At 49.0% G+C, this 23,565-nt stretch overlaps 1 protein-coding gene across 1 annotated transcript in view; it reads right to left on the reverse strand.

Annotated features, from left to right (window-relative positions):
• Positions 1 to 23,565, reverse strand: part of LMF1 (lipase maturation factor 1) — a 177,411-nt gene that overhangs the window by 7,273 nt on the left and 146,573 nt on the right. Inside the window, exons 7-10 of the mRNA XM_010003575.1 lie at positions 19,181 to 19,364; positions 17,845 to 17,998; positions 14,722 to 14,905; positions 5,057 to 5,169 (exon numbers count right to left, since the gene is read on the reverse strand). Of these exons, the coding sequence (XP_010001877.1) occupies positions 5,057 to 5,169; positions 14,722 to 14,905; positions 17,845 to 17,998; positions 19,181 to 19,364 (635 nt within the window). The remainder of the gene's footprint in view (positions 1 to 5,056; positions 5,170 to 14,721; positions 14,906 to 17,844; positions 17,999 to 19,180; positions 19,365 to 23,565) is intronic.

The raw sequence follows: 23,565 nt of genomic DNA on the forward strand, positions 1-23,565 counted from the left end.
AGGGAAAGAAGAAAGGAACTGCAAGAAAATGTTTCACCATGGCAAAGCCCAGTCAAAGAGTGAAACAAAAAAGATGTTGACCCTTTCTAAACTTTGAGGATCCTGTCACCCCCCAGGACAGTTTCATTGCTGGCAAAGCTGGTTTTCTTTAGGAAAACCATACTAAGTATTTTACTTCTGTGTGCAGAAGACACCAGTGCTGGTGGGAGAGGCTCTGGGGGGACAGCTTCATTGCTGGCAAAGCTGCTTTTCAGTAGGAAAACCATACAAAGTGTTTTACTTCTGTGTGCAAAAGACACCAGTGCTGGTGGGAGAGGCTCTGGGGATGCACATCACCCCCCTACCCTGTCCCACTACCTGGCCCATGTGGGTACTTGGAGTGAGACTCATCTCGACATGGAAGGGCCTTGGGGTGAGAGAAGGCACTTGGGATTCAGCACAACCAAGTTCAAAGCCTGAAGGACTCACATCCCCATGGAGCATCCCATGCCCATGACCAGTGCTCCTGCCTCCTCTACAGACTGCTGGAGACACCTTGCAGACCACAAATGCCTCCATCACAGTGATCCTCATCTTTTCCAATAACCCATCCTCCCTGCCTGCTCCCAGCACCACCCTCAGCAGCAACACAATCACCTTTATCCTTCTTGGGGGGTCCAAAGGAGCAGCCCCCCAAGTAGCTTCTACACCCTGCAAATACAAAGAAGCCACAGCCCTTCCCAGCCCTTGGTCCCTGCCACTCCTCAGGTCCCATGGGAAAGGACCTGCACCTTCTGCCAGTGTCCAGGGTGACTCACATGGCCTGAAAATCCACTCCAACACCCTCCCAGGTATAAAGCCCAGTAGCTGTGACACAAATGGGAAATAAATGGGCAATTAAATATAAAAAGAACACCAAGCACTCTACTCTTCTTGCCTTCCTGCAGCCAGGTTGCATCAAATGGGAAGTGCTGCCTCCATAAATACCACCACCACCACCACGCCAGGTCTTCAGCTACACGTTTGGGGCTTTTTCAACAAAGTGCTACTATAATTGGAATAAAAGTCCTTAAGTGAACATGATTTAATATCAGAGACACCGAACACTTCAGGCCAAAAAAAGAAAAAACACACAGCCTGATTATTTCCCCCCTCCTCCTTATGTAGGAAAGTCTGATTTTTGTTTTCTCTCATTGTTGCAGTCTGTTTCCATGACGGTGTGTTAAACACTTCTTAATTCCTCAGCCAAAGCCCCACCATTCAGATTTATGGTGCCTGGTGCTTTATGAACTATCCGCTGCACAAGAATATTTGGTAAATCTCCATTCCCCAAACATCACTGTGCTTGAAGTCAAGCTTCACACTCAGCCAGGCTGGGTGCTCAACAATACCCTCATTTTTAATCAGTCACCTGTTTCTCATTTTAAGTTTATCACACTTGAAAAAATACTATAATTTCTAGAGCTGTAAAGGAACCTACAAACTTTGGTCTCAGAAATTTCATTTCGAAGGCATTAACTCATTTTGAAAGTCCCTTGGCTATTTAAGGTGTAGAGTTTCCATTAACAGAATAAACTCCATGGAGTATGGGAGTGTAATGCTCTTATGGAAAACAGCCCCTTCCCCTAATTATTTAGTCTAGCGGGGAATGAAAATAATTAAGTCTCAAAATTCCCTTTAGAGTGGAAGGAGGGGGGGGGGAAATATGTCAGGAAAATGAGGGTTTTTTTCCAGCCAGCTCCCAAAAGGAGCGTGGTGGGCATGATCCTGAGGTGGGAGCAGAGTTTGGGAGGTGGGCTCCAGGGGAGGGGGCAGGGATGCCCTTTGGAAACTATCCCAGCTACAGCCACCTTCAGTCATCTTTTCTTCCTAGATGCCACCACTGAGGCTTAAATTTAGGGCTTTTGCTCACAACTACAATGAAATGGTGACCAAAAGGTGATGGCTGGCTGCAAGGGGCTGCCAGGGGAACCAGCACTCTGCTAGTCAGGGTCGAGATTAAAAAAGGAACTGCCTCTGCTCATACTTCTTGCACCCAAATCAGAGGGTGCAGGTCAATCCCTTGGGTTCTGGCCATGGTTCTCCTGTGGGATCACACCCAGGGTGGTGCTGTGGGAGCAGGGGTTTGACAGCCCCACCACTGTGACAAAGGGATGTTTAAAATGCAGCCCAATAGTTGTGGATTTGAAATTTGAAGGGGAAAAAAATCCCTAAAATGAGGAGAGGAGCCTGCCTGAGCAGAAGGAGCACTGGTGAACAGCAGCTGCTGGGGCTGCCCTGCCCACGCTGGGCACAAGCACCACGGGTGTGAACCCAATGGAACTGGGATGGAGCACAAAAGCTCAAAAAAATAGAAAAGGCAAATGGTGACTTTGTTTTCCTTACCCAGGTGAAGTGCTAACAGCAAACAAGGAATAAGCAAAGAAATATAAACAGCACCAAGAATCAGTGGCTGGGGCAGGATCCAAGCCCAGCCCTTGTCTGTGCACCTGGGTGAGCATCCGGATGGTGCCAATGTCCCAGGGGTTGGACTGGGCTCACAGAAACCTGAAATGTGACCCACAACCCAGGACTCAGAGTGAAACAGGCTGTTGGGGTTTGGTCTGAGCCAAAACCCAGCATTTGCAAATTGTTATTTTTATTTTACGCCACCCAAAAATGCACGAGACCCATGAAAAACTCGTAAAGCAAAGCGAGCAGGGGCAGCTGACACACCAAACCAGCCCTGGATCCTGATCTTTTCCTACTATAAACTAGCTGCTAAGGAGTGAAAACAGAGTCTGTGCTTTGGTTGACCCAAGGCAACATGAATCAAGACCCTGTTCAAGGGGATCTATAGCAGCGTGTGCTCAGCACAGCACCCAGGCTGCTGGGCACTTACTTGCTGGACTCAGTTCTGCAATCATTATCCTAGAAAATCCAATAAAGACACAGATTTGCTTTTGGTTTTGCTTTAAATTCCTGAACATTTCACTTCTTCACCTGTTACCGAATACAATAAAAACAAACCTCTTCACCACCTGGAGCAATGGACTGTTTTCCCAGCCACATCCCACTTCATTATTTTCATTTGAAAACGAGTTCCTCTGTTCAACTACTTAATTTTAATTATTTTTTTTTAAGTACCACTGATGCCAGAAAGCACAGAAGAGCTGCAGCCTGCCCATGGCAAAGGTGTGCTGTACATTTTCTTGATATTTCATCTGTTATGATGTTTTCAGCCTCAGCTGTGGTGAGTACCAGGAGTGACATTTATGGCACTGGGGGACACGTGGTAATAAACAGCTCAGGGATTATCAAACACTTCTGTTGCCCCTTGGGCCACGAGGGCAGTTTATTGCCAGCAGCCACCAGATGGCCACAGCTTCTGGCACCAGGGGACACCTAATTCAACAGGGTGACATGGTGTCTAAAGGCCCCAGGTTCTGCTCAAACCCTGGGGTCAGCCAGCACTCGGGTCTGACTTTCTTCTGTTTTCTTGGTTAATAAATAAAAGCAGAGCAAAGGAACGTTGCTGCTGGGTGAATTGATGGTCTTGGCCCTGGGGACACCAGCAGAGGTTGGAGAGACCCAGCTGACAAACCCACCTACAATGGAGCCAAGACAATGCAGCAGCTTCTCTGGTGCCCCAACACCATCTCCCAGACAAGCTCCTGAAGGACTGAGCTCCAGGCAGATCCTGGGGGGTGACCCTCCCACCTCACCCCTTCCCTGCCCATCAGAAAGGTGCCACCTCTGCTCTTATCACAGAATGGTTTACGCTGGAAGAGACCTGAAAGATCATCTAGTCCAACACTTCTACCATGGGCAGGGTCATTTTCAACTACACCAGGTTGTTCCAAGCCCCAACCAACCTCGCCTTGCATGTTTCCAGGGATGGGGCAGCCACAGTTTCTCTGGGTAACCTAGGCCAGTGTCTCACCACTGTCATTCTGAGCTGTACCAAGGTTCTGATAAGGTGCCTGCACACTCCAGGGCAGGGCTGGATAACTGAGGAACCTCATCCATCTCAGGTTTATCCATATATCACATCTTGGGATGTGTAAACCACCCCAGAGGAAGCGTTTTGGTTAATGTGGAAGTTCTTAGGGTCTGAGCTGGAAAAGGAGTCTCTCCTCAGGTTTGGGTGATGCCCTGAGCTAAAGCTGAAAAACATCAGCTGGGTTCAAGAGGAAGTTCACTTCACATGGTGCTGTGAACCTTCATCCTTGTTTGCAGTGCATCTTGAGAGCCTCAAATTGAAAATATTAGCAAGAGCATAATATTACTTGAGCAGATCCAAAATCCCCTTAAAATGTTTTCTCAGCTAAAAATAATTTCAGCAACAAAACAGACACTTTTGTGACAAATTTCCTTTTGTAGAAAACCTGGGGGTTTTCATCCAAGCCTTTCAATTGCTGATGTTTGGTTTTACCTCTCCACTGAAAACACAAACACTTCCAAGCCAACTGTCCACAAAAACAATCATTATTTGCAGGACTTTTTTGTCTTTGAAACACCCCAGTGGGCCAGTAGAAATGGTGCTTTGGATCTGAGCTTGCAAAGTGATCATGGCAAAAAATCTGAGGTGGTCAGACAGGAAACCACTGCAGCAGTCACAACTGCTGTCCAAGAAAAGCAACACCAAGACCTGCCAGGGAACAGGCTCAGGCAGAGGGTCCTTGTGTCCCCACCAAGAGGGCATGAAGGTGCTGAGAGCACCAGCTCTTCCTAGAAGAACAGAATGGTTTGGGTGGGAAGGGACCTTTAAAGGTTATCTAGTCCAACCCCACCTGCAGTGAGCAGGGACATCTGCAACTAGATCAGGTTCTTCCTTATATCAAGCCTGAATCTCCCCTCTTTTAGTTTAAAACCATCACCCCTTGTCCTACCACTACAATTTGCCCCCATCCTTCTGACAGACCCCTTGAAAGGCCACAATAAGATGCCCTAATGTTAAACCCACCCTATTTAAAGACCACCTGGGTACCACCAACTCCAGACCCAGTCCACCATAGAAACCATGTGTGCATGTCCAAGCCAGGAGCAACATGGAGCCAAGGTCCTGCCAGGTCCCTTGGCAAACCTCCAAGCTTACCGTGGAGCTGCTCTGCCTGCAAACGGGTTCGTTGCCATCAAGGACAAGGTCTCCTCTTCCTGGGCCAGCAGCTTCCCAGCCAAGTGGATTATCCATTCATTCTGCTCATAGGTCTAGGGGAAGAAATAAGAAACACAAATGTTAGGCACTGCTTGACACCTTGGGGTCCAGACCGAGACCCTCTGGCATCTGTGGGGAGCAGAGAGCCTTGCTGAGCTGGGCTCACCTAGAAATCATTCCTGAGGGTACAGAGACAACCAAGGTGTGCAAGTTGCAAAGGTTTAATAAGCTGCTTGTTAGCTGAGCTGGAATGGCTCCATGGATGCTGCCAGCCTGCCCCAGCCACAGAGCAGCATCCTCCATCTCCAGCATTCCCAGGAGGAATTCCCATCCACAGGTGAAGAGCCTGCTGACAGGCAGCAGCCACAGCTCAGCTGATGACTAGAGACTGGGTGATGGTCAGGGCTGCATCTCCACCTGCACCCAGCCCAGCTGGTGACCTCTGCTCATGGTCTGATGCCTGAGGAGGCATTTTTGCCAGCCCTGCATCCCCAGCACTGCCTTGTCCCCGTGCCAGGAGCAGCCTACAGCTGGTGCCACCAGGACAGCTGAAGCATTGCTGGCCCCAAGATGTGTAGCACAGACACCATCCTCCCTGGGAAAGGGGCACCCACCACCCCTGCTTCTCCCCAACAGCCATCAGCTGCAGCTCCTGTTTGGCTGCACACACCTCTGCTGTAGCTGCTATGTTCCTGCCAACCCTGCACCCCAAACACCTCATCTCTGTGGTTTCTTTGAGCAGCAGCTCCACAGAGGAGCAGTAACAGCACATTTTGCAACGACAACCCATCATTTTAAAGTAAGCTGTGTTATCACAGAGGGGAAAAAAAGAGCCTCCTCTGCTCCTGACTCCTTTCTCTTGCATCCTCTTTATAACCTTTAATCCAGGCTGTTCCCTGCATCCCACGTCCCTGCTGCTCCCTCAGTCAAAGGGAAGCAGATCAGCTCTGGCCAAGCTGCAGTGGCACAACTTCATTCTGCCTTTACCTCCCTCCAGGAATCCAGGCATCTCATGCTCTTCACAGGGATTCTTGCTCCCTAAAAAGCGTTCTCCCCTCTGGCAGCTTTCTGTACCTTATGCTTCCAGTCACATTTCCCCCCTCCCTCCTTTTTTAACGTGCACCTAAATGGATTTTTTAGTGCAAGCAGTAGGGGACACTGTGGGAAAGCAAAACCCGGGAGCTGTACCTGCAGGACCATGACTAATGCAGAACATCAAGGCAAAGTTCCCCTGCAAATCTTTTCTAATGGAGAAGTTTGTTATTTCCGTTGCTAAGGGAAACAAAGGAGAGAAAGGAGATGGGAAGCAGCAGGCACTGGTGGGAATGCCCACCAATCGGCAGCTCTGCCTCGCAGGGTTTCTGACCCCTGCTCATCACAATTTAGAGGAAAATCACAGTTATTTAAGCCAACAACGTTTTATAAAAGGTTGCTCTCCCCATCCACCTGCTTCTGTCCAGCCTCACCACTCAGCTCCTTCCAGCAGCTGTCCTTGCTGCACCAGTGACATGGATGGGTGGTGGGGCCAGGACTGGTTCCTCCACCAGCCCCCTGCCATGCTCTGACCACCCTGGAGCCCCCTTTAACCTGTGGCACAGCTCTTCTCCACCAACACCCTGTGCCATCCCCTGCCACCTGGTTCCCTTCCAGGTGCAGAGGAGGTGTTGGTGGCTCTCAAGGAGGTACCAAGGCCACTGTGGCCCTGATGCCCCATGGAGCTGGGGTGAGACTGGAGTTGGGAGCTGGGTATCATGTGGGATGTTGAAGGGAAACCTTGCAAGAGTCACTCCCACCCTGCTGGGGCTGGCAGGGCTGCAGGAGGAGCTGGCAGTGTCCCCAAGGGCTCCACCATGTCACATTTCACAGGACAACTCATGCCAAGACTTGGAGTGACACTTTGCCCCTCGGCCATGCCCTGGAATGCTCAGCTCAGGCTGGGCTCTGGGGGGGTGGGTGCCACACTGGGAACCTGGTTCTGGGCTCCAGGACCTGGCAAGAGGTGTGACAGCAGTTGCAGACAATCAAATATCACAAGTCAGACCTTCAGTGTCTTTTTGAAGTGCTCTGCATGATTTTAAGCACTATTTCTAGGAGGACCTGGGGGGTGCCAGGGTTCCTGTGTGCCAATTGGAGATAACACTCCCAGAGTCAAAGCTTTATGATGATCCCAAATCTTCCAAAGCCTGATTCCAAACCATGAGGCTCTGTACTGATAGGATTGGCTCCCTGGCTCACCCAGTCTACAAATTGTTAATTAGCAGCTCCATGCACACGAAGGTTGGACTTCTGGTTTGTAAAGTGTTTTTCTTGTAAAATTTACAACATGTCTGGCCCCAGCAAAGTCTGTGGTGAGAATTTTCCAGGCAGTGCAGCCCCCTGCCCTCCCCCAGCACCAAGGCTGAGATATCCCTGGCGCTCAGAGCTGGGGCTGAGCTGCTCTGACCACCGTGCTGGTGAGTTAACTCCTTACTCTGTAAAGTGAGATGGTGGCAAAGGGAGGCAGAAAAAAGAATCCAGGAGACCTGGGCTGCATCCAGGGAAGCATCACACCCCAGGGTGGGAAGCTCACGGTTCCTTTGTCCATGGATCCAGTGGGAACCAGACCCCAACGCTGTTTGCAGAGTTCTGGGTGTGCAAAACAGGGGTGTCAGAGCTTGAACCATCCTGTGGATGAATAAAAAAGCCAGGACAGACACCCATGTTGCTTTAAGATGGGAATGCACGCACTGATCAGGGTCAGCTTTCAGTCTTGGATCCTCACTGAGCACAAGGACAGCAGCTGGGGACAGACCCTGCACCAGCCATGCAGGTTGGCCAGCTGCTCTCACCCTCTGCACCTCCAGGGGAATGGACCAAGCCCCCAGACCTGCCCCTTGCCCTCCCAAAGATGGGGCTGCAGTCCCTGCGTGCCATGCAGGGCCAGTGCCATGCCTGTGCTGGGGTTGCTGGGGAACCAGTGACCCCCAGAGCTGGTTGTGACAAGTTGCTGGTCAGAGAATACTGAAATGTGCCCCAAGCTGCACAACTCACTGTCCAACCCTGAACAGAGCATCCCTGGGGAGCTGCAGCCCATCAGGGGTGTGGACACGACTCTTGTCTTCATCTTTTGAGGATTTCCTTTCTGTTTTAGCACCAAAAGCAACTAACTGAAACACAACAAACACATCAACTCAACTAAACTGCCTGAGAAAGGCAGTTGGGGCAGAGGTGAAGGTTCCCAAAGCAGTGTTACCTTCACCACCAACCCAAAACCTTCCTGTGTTCATGGACAGTCTGTGCAGACCCACAGAAACACCACAGCTCCCAGCAACCCAGATCACCCTTAACTGTCCTTAACTGTCTTACAGCCAGCACCAGCACTCAAGACCTCCAACAATCAGGTTTAGGTACAACACAGTGCACTAACAGAGAGCACCTGGGATGAGGTGTTACGACCCCATCAGCTTTTATTTCCTGATGGGTTTCAGCCTCATGAAGTGCTCAGGCAGCTGCCTCCCCCCAGCCTTCCCTGCCAGTCCTGCTGGGTCCAGTGGTGCAGGATGGAGTTTGCTGCTTCTCCCCACCTACATCCCAGGGAACCACCACCTCCCGGGAGCAAGGCTGTCCTGGGACTTCTCATCAACTGTTTATACCCTCTCACCCCCCCACTGACCAGGGTATAAACATGGCATTTTCACCTTGACTACGTTAACTTGTGTACAGGAGCATTTAATAACTTAACAGGATTTTAAACACAAAGGAGGCACCAGCAAAGAGCAGCAGTGAAACTGCAGAGATAACAATGTAGAAGAAAACATAATCATTGCAAAAACTACACATAAAAACCACCCGGAGCTACAGGGAACATGTTCCCAACTGCAACAACAATAATAAGAACCCTTTTCCTCCAGCTTTAATTGGTCATTTAATGAAAAAGGACTGCGGATTAGTGTGGCACTTTATTGAATCTCAGTCCTGGCACAGGCACACGGGAGGGGGTAAGTATGAGATGCACATGTGGAAACAGCTGGAAACTTGGCATGGGAGCCCAGGGTTATTATTTCACGTGGCTGGGAGCCCTGTAGGGTTTCAGGTCGGCGGGTGAGGGCGATGGCAGAGGGGCAGGGGAGGTTTGCACTTCCCACACTATGTCATAAGGGGCACTTTTTGCATCACAGCCTGCCCACCACAGGAGGGAAAGCTGCAACTCCCCCATCTGGGGTGTTTTCACCTAATACCCTAATTGCTGTTTCCACTGCTGCCGTTGAGCACATTGAACTGTTGCTGTTTAGGGAACTTGAGCCATCAGCTGGAAAAATGACCCATCTCCCCCGAAAATAGGGCAGAACTAATGCAACCCTGTGCTTTTTTATCAATACTCCAGCTCACCACTGTTTGTTACCATCCTGCTACCCAAGTGACTTAACCAAGGAAGGTCAAAGGCTACGTCGGGTCACATCACTTCTCATTATCTCCAATAACCACATCCCCTTCTCCCTGTTAGTTTCCCAAAGAGACAAGCCATTGCTCCACAGGTCGGGCTCTATGTATAGGATTTCAGTTTCTCAAGCCTGACTAAAAGCCATCCCTTTGCCTCTCCTGTTAGAAAATCCTTGGGAAAAGCAGCAAGACCCTGGAGGAGGTGGGTGCAGGGAGCAGCAGGTCTGGGCTGAGGAATAAAAGGCAGAGCGAGACTTTGGGAACCAGCTCTTAGATCTTTCCTAGACAGGGAAACAGCACACCTGGCATAGCTCCCATATCACCTCTGTCTTTGGAAAGAAAAGTCACTTTGTCCCAGAACAGAGTCCAGACAGGCAGCTACAATAGCCACTGCAGACAATAATCATTCCCTGCATGCACAAGGTCTTACTCTGTATTTATACAGCCCGTGGCATGATAGGCTATCAGTCTTATTTGGGTTTCTGGGCACTTCCCTTCCAATACTGCTTCTAGGAGGGAGTCTGCCTGTGACCCAACCTGCAGCTTGTCTAAATGCAGCCTGAGGGGCTGAAATGTTTCATATTCACTGGGAGACGAGTAATCACAGTTAAAAGAAGAAAGTCAAATTCTTACATGCTGAGCATGGACCAAAAGGTACGAATGTTGCAATGGAAAATGGAAGTGAAGTGAGGCCTGTTTTTTTAGAAGGGGGAAGAAAGGAAATGTAAAAGGCTGTGCTTGCACCCTGCACACCAGGTTTGGGTTTTATTATGTTACACACACCTCCTCCTCCATTCTGCTGCCACGCAGCTTTTTCCTGTAAGCACCTTCTGGCTGGAAAACAGAGATAACAGAGCCTTGAATAACATATTCTACAAAATATGAACCTGCCTTCTTTATAAACAGAGATACTTTTACTCAGGCCTTCCAGTTCACGTGTCATGATGTGAAAGCTCTAGCATGACTCCCTGTTACCACCCAGGGGAGATCCCCAGAGCATCAATCCCACTGCTGCAGTTTCTCTCTTCTCTTAGCAAGGCAGCTGCAGTTTATCTATAACCTTACCCATCCTATCTGGAAAACACAGGTTGCTTTGCTCCTCCACACATGACAACTGCTTTCTCTGCCCTGGGCTCACGATGGTTGGCAGAGCAACAGGACAACACAGGCCACCCATGTGAACTACTTGTGCCTGTCCTGATGTTCAGAGACTGTTGGGGCAGCTTCAAGGCACAATGCAGTGACATTCTGAGCTTTGAAAACCAATATGAAGATGGCATTAGCTTTGTTATTTTTTGAGTAGTTATTATTTGGTAAGCATCATGACCATGCCTTTGTGATGGCCAAATGCAGCCCCCAAACAGAATCATTAACCTTCCTGCCATGGTGAGGAGGGGGAAAAGCCTTCCCCTTTGACTTTTCTTCTCTCAGAGCACTGGAGGCTTTCCACTCCTGCCCACCAGTGAAGAACAAATCCCTGGTATGATAAACAACTGGCTTTTGCAAAGTCCAAGGCATCCTGCTACCAGGAAAAGTGACCAACTCGAAGCCCCAGAACTATGAACAGTATTTTGTTTTCTGGTTGCTATTTAGTAGTGATGCTGAATTCACCCACAGCCTGCCAAAAATCTGCCTATGACACTTTTTGTACCAGTGGCACAGAACAGCTCAGCTCTGGGTTCTGATGACTGGGCTCCTTCTACAAATGCCCACCATAAACAAGAAGTCAAATAGTTACAGGAGCATTGCTATCAGTAGCTGGAGGACAGAAAAAGCTTGAACAATGTGTCTCCAGCTTCTATAAAAACAGGATGTCTTTGCACTAACGCAATGAAGTGTCAAGAGGTGAAAGTTTTTCCTAGTGCTTAACCTGAATTTTCCTGAGATTAAATCATATTCTGCCATTTCATCCATTATTTCCTCCCCTCTCCCCAGGGACACAGAGAACAGCTTGTTACTTTCCCCTTTGCAGTTGGTTTTCACTTATTCCAAACCTGTTTTGCCACTGCCATGCAGATGTGTTTGCTCTGCTGCCCTGGGAGCAGGTTTCTGCACCTCTGCTCTTCTCTGCACCTTCCCAAGCTGGGTGCTCAGCTGAGCCTGGCAGGAGGGTGACACCAGCTCACCCATCATCATATCTGCCCTCTCATGATGCCTTTTCAGAGGTGTGCCCACCTTGTGATATCCAAGAGGCTTCCCCAGAGCATGATGCTCTGCTCCATCCCACCCCAGGCAGGTGGGGGGTCCTGCCCATGGCCAGCACTGCACACACCTCTCCTGTCTGCTTGGACCAAACCCAGCAACATCGCTGGCCTTTTAGACCTTGTCCTCTCTTGTACTCATGGCTTGGTGGGACCTGCAAGTGCCATAAGCACATCCATCATGCCATTCTTCCCAAGAAGCAGTAGCTCCTCTTCAAAATGTCTGTGTCAGACTTTGGTTTGAATCACTTCAATGGAGACATTAGCCGGAGCAACCGACCTCAACAACAAGCACCTGAACATCAATTCCTGACCAACAGACACATGATTGTTGTGGCAGCCACCCCAGCCCACGTCACATAGTGGTAGCCAAGGGGGTCCAGTCTGAGGTGGCTGCTGAGAAGCAACTGAGAAGCACCACTGATGGTTTGTGGGAGCTTTTCCCCTTCTGCAGACGGGAAGAAGCAGCGCAGACACGTTTCTGGTCCAGTTATGTCCCTGCCAGAACTAAATAAAGGGCTTCAATTCAGAGCTACAGCACCCTCAGGATGTCAAGACGTACAAAACAAAGAGGGGATTTAGAAAACAAGTGAAAAGGCATATTATATTTAGATAATAAAATTGACATCATGAAAATTGTTTCCTGCAAAATAATGCTGTGTTACATTATGTGTAATTACGGCGCTATGGAACGGTAATTAAGAGCCAGTCAACTAATAAATTGCAACTCCAAGGTGGAGCAGCACTGGGGCTCTTCCTGTTCCTGGCTGGGGTGGTGCCATGGCTCCCTAGGGTGCCAAGGGCCCAGCTCTCCCAGGCTCCAGCTCCCCAAAGCCAATCCTGCTGCTCTAGCCAAGGGGAAAAGTTTTGCAGGAAACCCTGAGTGGAGGAAGGCGTCGTACGTCAAGTGGTGATGAGGTGCAAAGAGGAACCTGTCACGAGCAGCACAAAGGGATGGTAAATATCTTCCCCCCAACTGCCTGGCTTTTCCACAGCCTGCCAGAGTGGGATATGTCAGCTCCTCCCCTGGCCACCACCACCAAGCTGCAAAACCAGCCCCCCCCCCAGCCAATCCTGCTGCTCTAGCCAAGGGGAAAAGTTTTGCAGGAAACCCTGAGTGGAGGAAGGCGTCGTACGTCAAGTGGTGATGAGGTGCAAAGAGGAACCTGTCACGAGCAGCACAAAGGGATGGTAAATATCTTCCCCCCAACTGCCTGGCTTTTCCACAGCCTGCCAGAGTGGGATATGTCAGCTCCTCCCCTGGCCACCACCACCAAGCTGCAAAACCAGCCCCGCGCCCGCCGGCTCACGAAGCCACGGGCAGCGGTGTAGAAAAAACCCAGAACTTCTAAAAACAAATTAAATCTAATCCAGAGACTGAAGTAACTTGGTTTTATGGACTCCATAAACTACTGTATGGGGTTTGCAAAACTTGCCTGGCTTCACAAACTTCTGAGGTTTCTCCTTTCTGCAGCTCTGCGGGACCTGAGTCTGAACAGCACCCGAATGATGGCAACTTCTCCTGGCTGCAGCCATGCAGGGGGCTGGAGGGACAGAGGGCCAGCCAGCTTCCCAGGGGGAGAGCTGGCACCAAACACACAGCTCACAGATCTCAAACAAATATTCAGACACTCCAAATGGGATTTACTTCCATGCTTAAGCAGGTATTTACATGCCTGAGCATCCAGATTTGAAAACGCTGCTGCTGTGCCTGGGCCTCTTGCCCTGTTCCTGCTTTTCAGAAGGCTTTTCTTCTACTTTCTGCTCTGAACCTTTCAGTGAATCAAACGCTAATAATAAAGATGTGAAGAGGTGTTATCTCCTCTTCTGCCTCCTGTCCATCGGGTGGCTCTGTGGTGTGACAGTGACCCACAGCACACACTCACCTGTGCTCCTCCTCTGGATTTAAACCTGAGATCACTTTATATTTTAATGCCTTCCTGCCCTGGAAGCAAACTGCTCTTCCCTCATCTCAAAACCTCCCTTTGCTGGGGTGAGCTGGATTTCTCCTCCTCTGCCAGAGCCCTCCCAAAACAGTCAGATTTAAACCAAGAGCTCCCTATCCACCTTCTGCACCTTTGGGTGATGCTGGGCTCTGTTGCTGGCTCGAGTCCGAACCTTTGCTGTTGGCCTGCTGAGGGATAAGCATCCCTAATGCAGCTTAAATGAAATTCCAGCACACAAAAACTAGTGGGGTAAATATAAAACCATAGCCAAAGAGCCATGGTTATGTCATCGCTGAGGAATCCAAAAGGCGCCTAAATGAAAATACCACAAAGAAAGCAAAGAGAGGAGTTTGGGGCAGGGGGAGAGGAGCAAAGGAAGAGGATCCAGGAACAAAGAGACAAGCCCGTGATAATCTGAGCTGGGTTTGCCTCATACCACTGCTGTACACCCCAGTTTTTTAAAACCAGGTCCAAGTTCTCATGCTCACACAAATAAGATTTTGCAAATGGACTAAGAGATACAGAATCATTAATTGTACAAGTTTCTCTCCTCTTCGCTTTTTAAATGTATGGCTGTCATTGGTTTGCTGAAACCATCTGGGGAAAACACTTTGTGGGACCCTGTGCCCACCTGCAGGGAAGGGAAGCCAGGGAAGCAAGTCCCCAGGGGTGTCCCCAGGAGGGATGTGGGTTCAGGGTGGCCACAGAGTGGGCAGCTGGAGATACTGCCAGCACCAGAGAGTCCTGGGCAGCCTGGGAAGCAGCTTCTGCCCCACCATGCCACCACTTCACCAGGCAGGTGCAGTCCTTCTCAGTGACTTTAACTCTTGCTATTGCTCAGAAACAATGAAAAAGCCTCACACAACATTTCCAAGAGTTTCACTGCACTAGCAACAGACATCCTGAAGGAAGGCAAACTTTTTTTTAAATTAAACATAATTAACTTAGCCAGGGCCTCAAGTGTCCCCTCACCTGTCCCAGCACATAATAATTCATATAACTTGTTTTCCCTGGTCCAGGGACACTCCAGGGCACTTACCTGGAAAGCAGCAAACCACATGAGCCAGTCCAGGCGGTAGTGGTAAGGGGTGATGAAGCAAGGTCTCCTCTTCAAGTCCCCAGGCTTGCATTTGAACTCATACTCCTCCCAGACAGCAGTGGGGTCATTGGGATCCAGGCTGGATGTTCCCTGAAGGACAACTTCTGTTCTCTCCTTGGTAATGCTGTGGGACAAAATATGATCTTGTTTTTTCTCTCAAGTCGTGTAAAATGGTAGTTGAGGAGAGACAACGTGGCAGCAAGAGCCAGTGGCCTCATGGTGCAGTTGGATCCTGATGGGTAAAGCTACAGAGAACCTGTCTATCCAGAGAAGTTCTCTCTCTCTCTCCAGCAGTAAAGTACATGGAAAACAACAGCTTCCCTCTCCCCTCTATCACACCAAAGTGTAGCCAATCCCAGGAGGTACTACAGCCCCAAGATGACTCCTACTGAAATGGAGGGGTCTTTGTCAGAGCCTAACACTGTCAAAGGTGGTGAGAGAATATAACGAGTGACTCCCAATTCCCACATCAGCATCCTCAACCTGCACCAACTTCTCTCTTTGTTCCATGTTTCTGAAGCAAACCTTTTTTTCTGCCACCCTGGTGACTCCCATGATACAAGAGCCCTCTGACCACAAGCTCCTGACAATATAAGAAAATGGAGATGAAAAATGACCACAAAACATAGCTCCAGTTCCAGGTTTTTACCATGTGCAAAAATACAGGCTTGTAACTGGCACTTGTGGCTGCCCTGATGACAAGGCCAGTGACAATATTTCACAGGTGATTGTGCCTCTGCATTTCAAGGGTCTGGCCCTGAGACTTCCAGCTGTGGGATCAGCAGAGAGGTTTCCAGCTGGGACCACTCCAGCATCCCCTTTGTGAGCCTGGCTTTCCCAGCAGTGCTGCTGGCCATGAGCTGCTGGGCTCCAGCTCCAGCCTGGGCCATGGCAAAGGGCAGGACATGATGGCAATGAGCCCAGGTCAACTGGCTACAGCTGCTTGAGCCCTGGGGAGGTGGTGGGGCCCCATACAGAGCATCCCCAAAGAGCTGACTCCTGAGGCACCATTAACAGCTGTCTCTATGTCCAAAAACATTTCCCCATCCCAGCTGGAAGAGAAGTCTCAAGGAGCTATTACTGAGCAGGAGGAGGAGGAGGTGATGTGTGAGCCAATGCAAACCAAGCCAAAACAAGCAGAAGATGAAAACAAAAAGCCCTCCATAGCCAGCCGACGTTTAGAAAGTTGGATAAAAAGCACCCCAGCCTTATGGCAGGGCACGTGCATTCCCTTCACTCCTTGGCTGGACTTTGCACAGCAAGGTGGGGGTGGCAAAAACTCTCCAGGCCTCAGAAAGCCCATGTGAAAGCACCATCATCAGGTTCTCAATGACCTGTCAGTGAGCCTGGCCTCCACGGGAGAGCTGCTTTCCATAACGGACACGGAACTGCCTAACTCTGCCCATCAAAGCTGTCCAGCTCCCAACACCCTTTTAATTTTTTACTACTCTGGTCCTTCCTTCTCCAACCCAAGAAACTGAAAGTTTGGAAACACACAGCCTCCCTCCACCTTCTCCCCTGATGGCTTCCAGTGATAGATGCTTACAGCCCAAGGAACGTTGTACGTCTCCGCTTATAATTGTTACCTACATTTAATAGATTTCTGGATCCTCCAGCCAAGCTCCATATTATACACTGGGCTGAGTTATGAGCCATGGCCAGCTGCCCAATGGTTAGAAACACACTGTAAATCAGGGACACCAAATTACTAATAAAAGTATGTTCCTACTGTGTGATTCAAAATATGTCAAGTTTCACATAATCGTATATTCATTATAAGCTGCAATCCTCTTTTTATTGGTTTACATAGGCTGGAATTACAAACATATTACAGCAGCATTTCATCACATGCTCTTTAGGTTCTGGTAACTGTTGAAACAGAAACCATAGACTGAAGAAGAAAAAGAACAACAACCCAAAGAAAACAATCTCCTGTAGCTTCACCACTCCAGCCTTCCAAGACGTTTAGGAGTTATTTCTCCCTCTCTCAAAAAAAGGAGAAACTTCAGCATTTTCCACAACTTTTCTAGTGCTGATACTTTTAATCATGTTTTCTTTTTCTAACTTTCTTTCCACAGAAGTTTCTGCCATTTAAAAAACTAGGGAGAACACCAAATTAATTTGATGTGCTCCAGGTGTCCTCAGTGAGACCTGTTCCTCCTCTTCTTCATCTGCTCAGCCAGCCCTCTCAACAACCATTTTATAAAACCTGTTTAATTACTGTTGGCTTCTGCTGTGGGACCTTGTCCAGAGCCCACTAACCCAGAGCTGCCCATCTCACCCCTCAGCTCAGACCTCTGTGGAACACCCCAAGGCTACCAGGGTGAGGTGGAGGCAAAGCCAGAGGTCCATGCAGAGCAGACTGGCCCTGTTGCTGCCCCTGGGGCAAGTTATTCTGATGAAACCCTGTTTTTCAGCATTTTCTCAGTTGGAAGAGGGAACAGCACACAAGAACAGCTATGGTGAGTCCAACCTTGACTGACCTAAGCCTGGTGACCTGTCCCCAGAAAACCCAGGCACAGATGCTTAAAATGGAGATGCTTCCCTTGTCCAGTGCCACCTTGCAGCTGAAAGCTGGGCTGGGCCTCTCAGTGTGTCTTGTTCTTTTTTGAGGCCATTTATATATTTTTTCTCCACAGTCTCCTGTACCCATGAATTCCTCAAGTCACTGGTTGGAAAAAGCACTTCCTTTGGTTGGCCTAAAACCTGCTTCCCAGTATCTTATGTGAATATTTACACGAGGGAGAGCAAACAGGTGCAGAGGAAGAGAAGCTCACCATAAATAAAGTGGGCTGGTGATGGTCAAGACTCTCCACTGGATGAACTCTCCTACAGATATTTTCATCCTGCTACATCAATATAATGACCTAAGTAGAAGCAGCTCAAAGAATAGAAATTATAATTCAGTGGGAAAGAAACCTGCTCCTGTTTTCCTCTCCCATAAACAAATATTCTAGGTCCACTGGTTACAGGAAGGATTTCCATTCAGTTGGAAGGCACAGACTGGCTACCAGAGTGCACTGGAGAGCAGAGCTCTAGGACTTGCCACTAAAACCCACCTACCTCCCAAAAGCTCCGTAGGTGTTCACGATTCTGAGAGGGTTGAACGAGGTGTTCATGACTTGTCTGGAGTTGAGCAGGTTGAGGACAACTGGGATACTGAGATAAGCAATCAGGAGGCCAAAGGAGATGTTCACCACTCTGCGGATGTAACAGCCTGTCCGGGACACAAAAGGAGACCACAAGAAGGTGATTCCACTGCTGGCGATGGGCTCTACACCCCCTGCTCCCCTGCCTGAGCCCCCGTGGTGGCCAGGACCCTGCCTGGGTGCTCACAGCTGCTCTGGGGCTGACAAACACTTGGCTGTAATCAACCCGGCCTTGCCAAGGGCCGGACACTTATCGCCCCCCTGATCTGCCTTTCTCCAAATAGTCTGAGAAAAGGCTAAAAAGAAAAATGTCTAAAATGTCAGATTAATCATCGCTTTAATACGGGGGAAAAAACGCAGCTGGCACTTGCACCTTGGCTCAGAATTGCCCCCCTGGTTGGTGAGCTGTGTGTGGAGTGACTCCAGGGCTCTGCTCCTGCCTCCCCTGCTGCCCCAGGCTCTCCCCCCACGGCCTCGTTTCTCACATTTGCCTCCCTCCTCACTCACTGGCTCCATTCAAACCTCACTTTCCTTTTTGCAAAACCTCTAGTGCTTGGCATTTCTGTATGGGACGTGTGCTGCTCCACCAGGGCTGCTGGCCTTGCAGGAGCAGCACTGGGTCTCAGGCTGAGACACTGACTGCAAGGAGACAAACAAGCACCCATGACCTCTGAGGGGTTCTAGCCCTTATGGCTGTTCTGAATTTATTTAACATGAAGAACCCAGGGATCAGATTCAAGGCAAGTGCATGTAGCTTTCCCCTTATCTCTGCGGGAGAGGGATGTTTATTTGAATCCCTCTCAGAAGCTATTAATAATTGTTTAGTCTGAGAACATTTCTGGAGAATGATTTGATTTGGGAAGGAGCTCACAGAGATGCCTCCCAGCACCCCCTGTGAGAGCAGCATGAATCTGTTGGGCATTTTTTTATGATTTTTTTTTTTTTCCCCTTTTAGATGGACTAAACTTTCCAGCCTGTGATTAAAGAGCAGGCACAGACACAGAGCCCTGCACCACAGGGGCAGCAGCAGCATCACACTCCATGGCCTCCCCATGGGCTGCTCGTCCCTCAGCACCCTTGATCTGCTGATTTTTGACTGTTTAAAATCAAGGGTGAAACTCCCCCGAAGCAATCAGAAGTTGAGAAAGCAGGTCCCCTTTTACAGGGCAAGCACAGGAGTGGCTGTGACAGGGACACAGCTACTCCAACCACACCTGTGCAACTCCTCCCTGGCTCCAGGGATAACTCACCGTACGGCAGGGGATGCTGCTCCCTGGCTGCCCCTTGGAGCTGCATCTGTGCCAGCTTCTCCTCCACCCCTCCAGGCCTGGAGCTGAAGAGGAAGCCCAGGCTTCTGTCATCGAAGCAGGCAATGCTGGGCACAATGGTGAGCCAGTTGAGGAAGCTCAGGTTGCCACTTATGATCAGCAGCACCTAAAGGGGAGCAGAAGGCAGCAGAGGGTGTTGCATCTGCTTCAACAGCAGCAGCAAGGTGTGGTGCAGGACATGCTGGGGGGGTTTTGAGCACCTTGCACACATTTTGCTGTTTTTTTATGATTGCTCATTTGGATTCTTGTCCCATTAGCCACATTACTCAGGATTTAGCCCTAATTAACAAGCTATTCCTCAGACACATTAAAACAAAAGAGGTGGAAAAAAAAGGAAAGAAAAGAAAGCAGTCTCACCATCTTACCCATACAAAATGAAAGCTATAAAACTGACTTAATGTATTACCTGTTGGAAAATAATGCCCTGATGTAACCAAGTAAATCTATTTTTCAGCCTTCAGAGCAGCTAGTGAGAACTTCCACACCTTCCAGCTGGGTGGGAAGCTGTAACCTTGTTTGCCACCAATATTATTTTATTCAAAGAACACTTCTCCACTCACACAGCTGGACTTTGTCCCCCTGTGAACCATTTACTCACTATTTTAGTGCATGTGGTCAAGGAAGACTTTCAAGACAGTGCAAGACCAAACACATGAACCCACAGCAACTCCAGAATCCCACCACAGGCAGAGGAGCTGCAGTGTGGACCACGCTCCTGTCACATTAACCTCAGCCCCTCCACCAGACTCCCCCACTCACTGAACCAGTGATGAAGCTCTTGGACAGTCTGAGGAGACACAGAAGCTGAAGGGCTGACAACAGACCCAGGAGACACAGCTGAAGTTCTCTGTTGCTGCCCCAGCCTATGTTGTGCCTAAGGACAGCAGGTGTCTGGAGAAAACCCATCTGCCTTGAAGAGCCAACTCAAGCCAAATGTAAGAGGACTCCTTGGGAGCTGGAGGCCATCACAAACTTCCTACCTTTGGGTTTCCCTTCTCCAACATACACAAAAACCCCCAACAATTAACACCAAAAAGGACATCTTAGTGAACCTTGCAGGTTCTCCTCTGGCCAAGATGATGAAAGCTCAGACAAGTTCTGGCAGATAATCAACCCCACTGTGTAACATGTCATGCAGCCACTATCATGGTTAAACCTCCTACAGCACAAGACTGACCACAACACAGAGCAGGTCTTTGGCTAAATCCTGACATGTCTGGGAATGCTGCAATATATTTTTACATATCTCTTCATACTGCCCTTAGCTTTGAGGGAAGGGCTCTTGACCTTGCTCAGAGGTCTCCAACAAGGTCCTCCAACAAGGAGACCTTCAGCAAGGTCTCCATGGCAGTGTCAACCACATGGCTGGGGTAAGGACACGAGCCCACCACCTTACTGCACAAGCAGCTCACTTACATTTGCTTTCAAGGGCTTTTGGGCATGAAATTGTTATACTCACATAACATGAGGAGGCTCCAATTGCAACATGGACCTGTTTAGCTTGGACTTGCCAAAACAGATGGTGAGAGGACAGTTCCTGTCCTGAAAAAAACTAAATCTAAACATACCAGACAAAGTTAGACCCAAATCATTATGCATTAATGCTGTGCTACAGACAGAGAGCAGAATAATTCTGGCACCTAACTGATTTCAGCAACACTCTCTGGGATGTCACCTTTAAAGAAACTCACTCAGGATCACACAGAGAGTCTCATACAGAACCTGAAATACGATCTAATTACAAACCCAATGTCTTAATTACAAGTGCCCCCCAAATACCTGCATGGCCAAGTGCTGGTTCTGGAGTTTCCCTAAGGTAGATGTGACCAATTACAGGAAATAATAGAAAGTCTTAACCATGATTTAGTTAAAAAAACATTTACTTATTTACCCCGAGTTGGATAATTATCCAGAATTATGAGGGGAAAAAAGGATTTAAATCTGAATTACAGACACATGTTCAGTCTTTGGGTGCAACACGCTGCTCTCAAGGTTTGGTGCTCCCTCTTGGACCCAAGTGTCATTTAGTTGAATGCATATTAATCAGCCTGTGTTCATTAACACATTTCTCACTTAGCGACTTCATTAGGCAACTCTGATCCTTTTCTGCTGTGATTTGCCTCGTGCAACTGCAGGAATGTTAACAAAATAGTTGTGCACTTTGCCACCGCTGCCGAGGCTCGTTTTACAGCTTCATACGGAGCAACTGGGTGGTCCACGGGAGGGTTGTGTTGTTTTCTTTTTTTCCAGTAGTGATTCACCTCTCTTTATTGCTTGGAAGTCAGAAGCAAGATATCTAATTTCCACCAGCCCTTAAAAATCAGGGGATTCAAAAATAATACAAGTTTGGCGCTTCCTGGTCTGTGGGTGGAATCACGAACCTGACACGTTTCTCCCTTCAGTTATTCCAGCCGAGGGTTGATGCTCACTCTGGTCGCTGCCATTCCTGCCCCAGCACCAGATTCAACACAGGTTCATCTCATCTCCTGCTCCAGAGGGGATGAGCACCTTGAACCCCTCAACCTCAGCAAAAGATAAACCTCAAAGGGTTAATAGAAATGAACCTCCCGCTTGGAGGTCACTTAGCGGGAAGGTCGCTCGTCTTTCCAACACGTTGTTGGGTGGCTTGTCCCAGCAAATGGCTTGGTGGCCATTTCTGCATGAGGTCTCTCTCATTTGCTGGACATGCCTGGCCAGCATTGAGGGTGAAGCTTTGTCAGCCCAGCAACCAGTGTCTTCTGCAGCACAGCAGCCCCCAGCATCACCGCACTCTCTGTGATTCCAACTAGCACTTGCCCTGGCCAGCAGTGCCCATTCACCTCAATCCTTCCTCCTCTGTGTGAAACTTCCTGAGGCTCCACCTTGCCCTGGTTCCTGCTGGGAAGTTGAATTTCACATGAATTTCCCACGGGAGGGAGGGCAGAGATCTGTGGGCCCCATGTGCTTACCTCCTGTCCTGGGAGCCTGGCACTGGTGATTTGGGGTAAGCCACCAAACTTCCCCAGATCTTACTTCACCCACATTCAAAGGAGGTCTGGACCTCCTCCACACCCACACTTGGGACAAGGACACCCAACCCCTCCAGGAACTGGTGCTGCTGGTCTGGCAGAGCACAGAGAGCACCCTTGTTCCTTCCCCATTGGCTGCACAGAATCCCAGACTAGTTTGGGTTGGAAGGGATCTCAAAGACTGTCTAGTCACAACCCCTCTGCCATAGGCAGGGTCACCTTTAACTAGACCAGATTGCTTGAATCCCATCTTGCACGAAGGAGCAGCATCTGTTCCACACATCCCACAGTCATTTCAGCCTTTGCACCATGCCAGGCTTGGTCCTCCTGTGCTCCCACCACAATCACAACCCAACTGCATCTCCATGTCTCCACCCTCCACACCTCTGCTGCAGTGGATGGGCTGTGCCCTCCCTACCTTGGCCTTGATTTGTGTTTACTAGGTGTCTTTCTCTTGCTGGACAATATTTAAATGCACAATTATAACAAACAGATGGTCTCAACCCCTGTGGTGATTTTTAAAAATTTTTTATTAAAGCACAGTATTAATCATGGTAATTGGGTAGGAACTTTAAGGTTATAAAACTACAGCATGTCTAATGAGCGAGCTCCTTATAGGAGGAACTGAGGTTTTTAATCTAATAATGTCAGTTTTATGGATTATGACTGGAGTTTTATGAAGTGTGATATGAAATACTGTGGATTCATGGCTCTCACTGGATTAATTTGGAAAAGTAGTTTTCCTGGTTCTAGGCCCAAAAACAATTATTCCTTACATTTCTGTCCCCTGCACTGTTACCAAACCCCTCTGTCAGAAAATGGGCACCTACACCTATAACTTTTTTACAGGTTAGACTCTTTTGTTTGGCTGGTTTTTATTTTTTTAAATCACAGATTGTTATAAACATACAGTAGGTAGGAGAAGCTCATTTCCATGTACCAGACGGTATATTTGTCCAGAAGGAACAACAACAACGGGCTGTAAACTCTTAAACACTGCTGAGGGCTGGCTGGAGCTTGCAGGCTCCATCCAAGCATGGGGACATGGTCACCACACAGCACTGGAGCTTTCTCATCTTAAGCCATTGGCACAGGAAAATCAAAATTGGGGTGTCTGGAAGAAATAGGATTTACAGAGGCTGGAAGAGATCTCAAGAAGCCATCCAGTCTGTCCTGCTGCCTCAAGGTAGAGCTGTCCCTGTCTGCACTACTGGGTGTTTGTCCACAGTCTTCCTGGAAGGCTTGTTGAGTGATGCAGCCAGGTCCTTGGCCTTTCCTAGGCTACCTGCTCCACAGTCT

This window comes from Chaetura pelagica, unplaced genomic scaffold, assembly GCF_000747805.2.
Source record: "Chaetura pelagica isolate M959 unplaced genomic scaffold, ChaPel_1.0 scaffold408, whole genome shotgun sequence".
NCBI lineage: Eukaryota > Metazoa > Chordata > Aves > Apodiformes > Apodidae > Chaetura > Chaetura pelagica.